The sequence below is a fragment of the Mirounga leonina genome, unplaced genomic scaffold (assembly GCF_011800145.1).
Source record: "Mirounga leonina isolate KUSES-001 unplaced genomic scaffold, KU_Mleo_1.0 Mir_127, whole genome shotgun sequence".
Lineage (NCBI taxonomy): Eukaryota > Metazoa > Chordata > Mammalia > Carnivora > Phocidae > Mirounga > Mirounga leonina.
The window spans coordinates 2,453,884-2,460,814 of record NW_023270316.1 but is presented as its reverse complement, the minus strand read 5'-3'; the positions used below and the strand labels follow the sequence as shown (position 1 = coordinate 2,460,814).

The 6,931-nt window shown below is 52.9% G+C and overlaps 1 protein-coding gene across 2 annotated transcripts; it reads left to right on the top strand.

Annotated features, from left to right (window-relative positions):
- The first annotated feature begins 72 nt into the window (after positions 1 to 72).
- Positions 73 to 6,361, top strand: ING1 (inhibitor of growth family member 1). Of its 2 annotated transcripts, none has more exons than XM_035003046.1 (2): positions 73 to 304; positions 5,396 to 6,361. In XM_035003046.1, exons 1-2 carry the CDS (start codon positions 169 to 171, stop codon positions 6,097 to 6,099), a joined length of 840 nt encoding a protein of 279 aa, XP_034858937.1. In that variant the 5' UTR covers positions 73 to 168; the 3' UTR covers positions 6,100 to 6,361. The 2 variants fall into 2 exon arrangements, with proteins under 2 accessions (XP_034858937.1, XP_034858938.1); XM_035003047.1 differs by lacking the exon at positions 73 to 304 and adding an exon at positions 1,432 to 1,507.
- The last annotated feature ends 570 nt before the right edge of the window (positions 6,362 to 6,931 follow it).

Sequence of the window (6,931 nt, the reverse complement as noted above, 5' to 3'; positions counted from 1 at the left end):
GGGTCCCCGGGCCCAGGCGGCGCGGCTCGCAGATGTAGCGGCGCGGGGCCGGCCGGAGGGGGGGCGCCGGCGGGCGGGAGCTTTGCATTTTGCAGCGCTGGGCTCCGAGGGGGCGGGGGCTGGAGGAAGCGGAAAGCCGCGCCGAGTCGCCGGGGACCTCGGTGAACCATGTTGAGCCCTGCCAACGGGGAGCAGATCCACCTGGTGAACTATGTGGAGGACTACCTGGACTCCATCGAGTCTCTGCCTTTCGACCTGCAGAGAAACGTCTCGCTGATGCGGGAGATCGACGCGAAATACCAAGGTACGGCGGGATGGATGGGCGGGGGCGGTCGCTCCATCCCCGCCGGTCGCGGCGCGCCGCGGGGCCGCGGGCCGTCCTGTTCCCCGCCCGGAGGAGCCGCGGGCCCGCGGCGTCCGCTCTGGCCGGGCAGGAACAAAAGGTCTGGAGCCTCTTTGATTCGCCAAGGTCCTTGTGAGCGAAGCCCGGACACAGAGGAGGAAGGAGGAACGAGAGGTCTCAATGCCGGGCTGCGCGAGCAAAGCGCTCTTTGTAGTGAAGTGACGAGGCGGGGTGCTGCGGGGGAGGGGGCGCAGGGGGCGCAGGCTAGGGCGCCGAGGGAGGGATGTGCCGCGGTCGCTGGGGCTGAGGGGCGCAGCGACGGGGCTGCGCGCAGGGCTGCTGGGAGGGCACTGCGGGTGGCGGGTCCCGGGTCCCCGGCTCTGCTCGCCATCCCCAGAGCCACCCCCACCCAGTCCCGAATCTGAGTGTTACATAAAGTCCGGGGTCGGCACTCCGCGCGGTGCGGCCCCGGTCGCCGCCGCCCCCGCCCGATCCCCCGGGCCTCCTGTGGAGCTGGACACCGAGTAAGGGCCGCCGTGCGAGGGGCGGCGCGGCCGGGTGTAGTTCGCGGAGGGCGAGGGCTTTATTCTGTGCGTGCGGTGGGGAAGGGGAGGGGATGGAAGGGAGGATGGGTCGAGGAAGTCGCCCATCTGCTGTGCTCGGGGCGCGCGGGCAAAGCTTGTCGGCTTGCAGAGGAACATGGCAGGGAAGAGGACCTGTGGGTCGTTCTTTGCAGCCCCGGCTGCCCAGAGTTCCGGAGAGAGGCGGAGGGTTCGTATCCGCTGGGAATTGTTGGCTGTTGGGGAAACTTTCCTGCCAGGTCAGGCACGCCATTGGGGTCTGTGCATGGGACGCGGATCGTCACTCGGAGTTTACTAATGTTTACAGGGCTGCGCAGCAGGGAAACGGAAGCGTGGGGGGAGGTGGGAAGCGACCGCACGCCCCGAGCACGCAGGGAGACCCCGCGGCTATGGCGCCCCTGCGCGCTCTAACCGAGCTGGGGCTTCGCAGCGACCTTTATAGGGGCCTTATTAGCATATTGTGAACGTCCCGCTGTGGCGTCCTTGTGATTGGTCTTGGCGTCCCCCATGGAATGTCCTTATCAGTCCGCCGCTGAGCTATTGGTTGCTGAGCCGGATGAGGGTGGGCATTGCGCAGTGACTGGCACGGGTCTCTGTTTCCGCTGCCTTCTTTTTTCTTCAGAGGGGCGGGGAGGAGGAGGAGGAGGTCGAGTTGATTTGAATGTCTTTGGGTCGCCTGGCCTCCGGCCTCGGATTGGCCATTGGCGCTGCGAGGGCGGGCCTTATTCGTTGATTCTGTGCCGTGATTGGCGCCCCTCTTGGCCCCCGCCCTACGGCCTGCGAGCCCCACAGGCGGTGGCTCTCGGGGCGGGGCGCGACGCCCGCCGACCGCCTCCACATTGGCTGAGGGCCCGGCCCCGCCCCTGTCCCCCAGGGGCCCGAGCCTGGTCGTTTCCGGCCGCCGAGCAAGGGCGGCCCCGGGGGTCGGGGGGAGGCAGGCCTGTCTTGGCCCCGGGGCTGCCGGGGATGCTGCTCAGGCCTCCTGCTCGGGCCCCAGGGACTCGCGGGCAGGCCCGCCGGTGTTCCGGGCGCGGCGGCGCGGAGCGGGGGAAGCGTGAGTGGCCCGGGGCCGGTGCCTGGCGAGGACGAGCCGGCGGCCCCGAGGGCCCCGAGGGCGCCGAGCGAGGCGGCGACTCGGGGGAGCGAAAGAAGATCGGAGGGTTCGTGGTCACCGGCCCCGTTCATTGTCGCTGTCCGGAAGCGCGTCTTCCGATTGTGGTGGCATCCCCCAGAGTTACTGTGTTGCTGCTTCGGGACCGGGTGTCCGCGGAGGGAGCCCCCGCTGCGGAGAGGGGCGGCTGAGCTGCGGGGAGTAGTCGCCGCCCGTTTGGTGGGCCTCACTGGAGACGAGGGGAGATGCTCACTTTCCGCTTTAGTTGAAGGGCCTGTGTTGAGAGTCGAGCTTGGCCGGCAGTCTGGCCTTAGGGTACGTCAGCTGGAGGCTAGTTCAGAAGAACGGACTAGAATTAGTTTACCCACTTCAAGTGGTACTGAGGCCGTGCTTGCATTACTGAGTTCAAAATTATTTTTGCATTGTTTCAACTGTTTTTTTTTTTTAAGATTTTATTTATTTATTTGAGAGAGAGAGTGAGAGAGAGAAAGAGCACAAGAAGGGGGAGCAGGAGAGGGAGAAGCAGACTCCCCGCGGAGCAGGGAGCCCGACGCGGGACTCGATCCCGGGACTCCAGGATCATGACCTGAGCCGAAGGCAGTCGCTTAACCGACTGAGCCCCCCAGGCGCCCTCAACTATTTTTTTAAATACCCACCCCACCATGGAAGTCCGCTTCGTCTTCTTTCTTTCTTTTTTTTTAAGATTTTATTTATTTGACACAGAGAGAGGGAACACAAGCAGGGGGAGCGAGAGAGGGAGAAGCAGGCTCCCGCGGAGCAGGGAGCCCGATGCGGGGCTCGATCCCACGACCCCGGGACCCCAGGACCCTGACCCGAGCCGAAGGCAGACGCTTAAGGACCGAGCCACCCGGGCGCCCCCGGAAGCCCGCTTCTTAACGAACGCCAGTGCAGCCTTTATATAAAGTTAAGATACGTTTCTAGTAGTTGGGCAGACCAGATGAGGTTGTGCTGCAGTCTCATTTCGGCCCTAAACCCCTTCCGTGGTACCACTGCTTCCTTACAGGGATGCGGTGTGCAGCTTTTCGGAAGGAAGGTCAGCCGCGCGTGGAGCTGCCGGAGCTGGGAGAAGCTCCTGGTGTCCCCGCGCGGCGCGCGCCTACTTAGACCCGGTGCTGCTCTTGTTTACCGCGCGTGCTGCAGCGGCTCGGTGGATAGAGCCCTTTGCTTGGGGAGTCTCAGAGACACCTGTCATTGTGCAGGTAACAGAAGCCCTTCTTGGTGATTTCGTGCTGTGATTTTTGTTTCTTTCGCGCGCCTGAGACTTCACATGGCTGTAAGCTTGCTTGTGATGTAAAAAGCTGTATGTTACTGAATTTTATGTTAGCGACGATTGCGTTGCTTTTTCTATGAAAGGCTACTATTGTCTTTATCGACTTGGTTACCGATTAAACCAAAAATAGCTTTGTTATAGTAATAGTAATATGCAATTAATTTAAAATAAATTGGAGAAACTCCTGTTTTAACATCTATGAAATAGAACTTAGATAAATTGAGCCTATTTATTTTCAGAATCAATTATTCCCAGACACTATGAGACTGTGGCATTCCTCCTTTCTGGGGGCAGATAGTCTACATTGTTTTTCTAGGAAGTATCTTCAGAGCTGTCTTTAGTTTAAAAATATAGCCTGGAAAATAATACTTATATTTAGGTAAGCTTCAGTGTTGGTCTGAGTTCATGTATTTATTTCAGTGTTAGGTTTATGCCTTATAACTATTCAAAGATAAGATCTGGAAGGGATGAGGGGTTATATTTTATATATCCTGCCTCCCACACTTGCTACTTGGAGAGTAAAATTGCCTTATTTTAAGAGATTGCAAAGGGTTTCAGGAGAAAAATCTGATACTCTTTATTCATTTTTTAGTAATCTCTACACCAAATGTGGGGCTCGAACTCACACCCCCGAGATCAAGAGTTGCATGCTTTTCTGACTAAGCCAGGCAGCGCCCCCTGATACTACTTTGATTTGTTACTCTTTGGGAAAAATAACTCTGGGAATTTGTTTGTATTATTTTTTTTTAAGATTTTATTTATTTATTTGAGAGAGAGCACATGAGAGGGGGGAGAGTCAGAGGGAGAAGCAGACTCCCTGCCGAGCAGGGAGCCCGATGCGGGACTCGATCCCGGGACTCCAGGATCATGACCTGAGCCGAAGGCAGTCGCCCAACCAACTGAGCCACCCAGGCAACCTTTCTGTTTGTATTTAAAAAGGTTTGTGTTTTTTTTAAGATTTAATTTATTTATTTGACAGAGAGAAAGACGGCGAGAGAGGGAACACAAGCAGGGGGAGTGGGAGAGGGAGAAGCAGGCTTCCTGCTGAGCCGGGAGCCTGATGCAGGGGCTCCTTCCCAGGATCCTTAAATAGGTTTTTGGCAAGAATATTTATTTTCCTTATTTCAATCAAGATTATTTAACAACTTTTATATCTTGAGAAATTGCCTAATTACACTTTTCCAAATTACATCTTAAAATCATATACACTTTTTTAAGATTTTATTTTTAAGTAATCTCTACACCCGGTGTAGGGCTTGAACTCCCAACCCCAAGATCAAGAGTCACGTGCTCTACCGACTGAGCCAGCCAGGCACCCCCTGTACAAAGTTTAAATTTAGTACTGAGGGTTTTTTTAGTTTTGGTAATGTTTTAAAATCTGTTGAGTTTTACAGATGTGAATGTGTATTGTCTTAAGCAGTAAATGCAAAAGCAAAATCTGACCCCTTTGTTTTAAGGCAAAGCTAGGTTGTCTGACTTATTGTGACAAACCAGTCTTGTTTTTAGTAATACAGAGGAATAGCAAGGTTGGATGACAGTGATGTGACTGATAAACTGAGGCCCTGGGTCACTAGGTAGTATTTATATACATTCTCTGATTTAATAGGGTATTCTAGACATTGATGCATTAAAATAAAGGGAATAAAGGCATTTAAGTTAGAAGAATATTTGAGTGAAAACTGGAAATACAGGACATAAATCAATTAATTTTATGGAAAGTAGAAGTTGGGCATCAGCACTTCACCTAAATTTAAACTTTCCCCCTTAGTTGCTGATCCCAAGAGTAATGTTACCCATGCTTCTGAATGCACAGAGTCCCTTGGGGAGCTTTGATTGGCACTTTGCTAAATGGGAATTGTGTTGCATTTGTATTTAGTTCCAGGGATTTTTTTCAATAGGGGGAAAAAAGGTCTGCTCAAAATGCCTGTAGGTTATAGGATTTTCATACTAGGAAATCTTGCCTTGATTTTTTCTGTCCTTTGCGATTACTTTTTTATAGGCCAGAGAATTTAAATAAAGGGCTCAGTTGTGTTTATAGAATGGACATAATGCTTATTTTTCCTTTGCAGAAATCCTGAAGGAACTGGATGAGTATTATGAGAAATTGAAACGCGAGACAGACGGCGTCCAGAAGAGGAGAGTGTTGCATTGCATTCAGAGAGCCCTGATTCGGAGCCAGGAGCTGGGCGACGAGAAGATCCAGATCGTGAGTCAGATGGTGGAGCTGGTGGAGAACCGGACCAGGCAGGTGGACAGTCACGTGGAGCTCTTTGAGGCCCATCAGGAGGTCAATGACACCACTGGCCACAGCGGCAAAGCCGGCCAGGATAAGTCCAAGAGCGAGACAATCACGCAGGCGGAGAAGACCAATAACAAGAGGTCCCGGCGACAGCGCAACAATGAGAACCGAGAGAACGCTGCCAATAATCATGACCATGATGACATCACCTCAGGAACGCCTAAGGAGAAGAAAGCAAAAGCCTCCAAGAAGAAGAAACGCTCCAAGGCCAAAGCTGAGCGGGAAGCGTCCCCTGCAGACCTTCCCATCGACCCGAACGAGCCAACGTACTGTCTGTGCAATCAGGTCTCCTATGGAGAAATGATCGGCTGTGACAATGACGAGTGCCCCATCGAGTGGTTCCATTTCTCCTGCGTGGGGCTGAATCACAAACCAAAGGGCAAGTGGTACTGTCCCAAATGTCGAGGGGAGAACGAGAAGACCATGGACAAGGCCCTGGAGAAATCCAAAAAGGAGCGGGCTTATAACAGGTAGTTGGCGGAGCTCGCGCAGCAGGGAGGAGAGCGGGCGGGCCAGTGTATTTATTACGTCAGTCACTGCCCGTCCTGGGGCGCAAGGACCATACATTGTATATTTTTAAAGAATATTAGAAAAGGAGCCGTTCCTTTTGCAGGGACGGCAGTGATCCTCTGCTTTTGTTTTCATTGGTACACACGTGTAACAAGAAAGTGGTCTGTGGATCAGCATTTTAGAAACTACAAATATAGGTTTGAATTAAACACTCAAGTGAGTCTCAGACTGATTTGTTTTGTTTTTGTTCTGCTGGGGTGGGGGTGACTTGGAAGCAACCTAACATGTTTCATGTGGAAAGAGATTTCATTTGGCATCATTAGCATTATTTTAATAAAAATAATGTTACCGCTTCATGAGCACGTTTTTAAACATTAGCCAGATTGCCAAGCTTATAGCCCATAGCAAATTTGTTTCTTGCTATGATAACGTATATCCGTATAACAATCCAACGTAAAGATTTAAAGTTTGAAGGTTATTTTTTAGACAGGTAAATGGTTAAGTTTTACATGACAGACATTTTTCTATTACTGGCCTGTTCCCCAAGTGGCCTTTTTTTTTTTTTTTTAAGATTTTATTTATTTATTTGACAGAGATAGCGAGAGCCAGGAACACAAGCAGGGGGAGTGGGAGAGGGAGAAGCAGGCTTCCCGCAGAGCGGGGAGCCCGATGCGGGGCTCGATCCCAGGACCCTGGGATCATGACCTGAGCCAAAGGCAGATGCTTAACGACTGAGCCACCCAGGCGCCCCTCCAAGTGGCCTTTTTTAAATGACTGGGCACAGTTTTTATTAAAC

Excerpts from the sequence above, each read along its gene's own strand:
- ING1 (XM_035003046.1), top strand. The coding sequence starts at position 169 with ATGTTGAGCCCTGCCAACGGGGAGCAGATCCACCTGGTGAACTATGTG. Across the intron at positions 305-5,395 it reads GATCGACGCGAAATACCAAG|AAATCCTGAAGGAACTGGAT; the intron begins GTACGGCGGGAT and ends TTTCCTTTGCAG.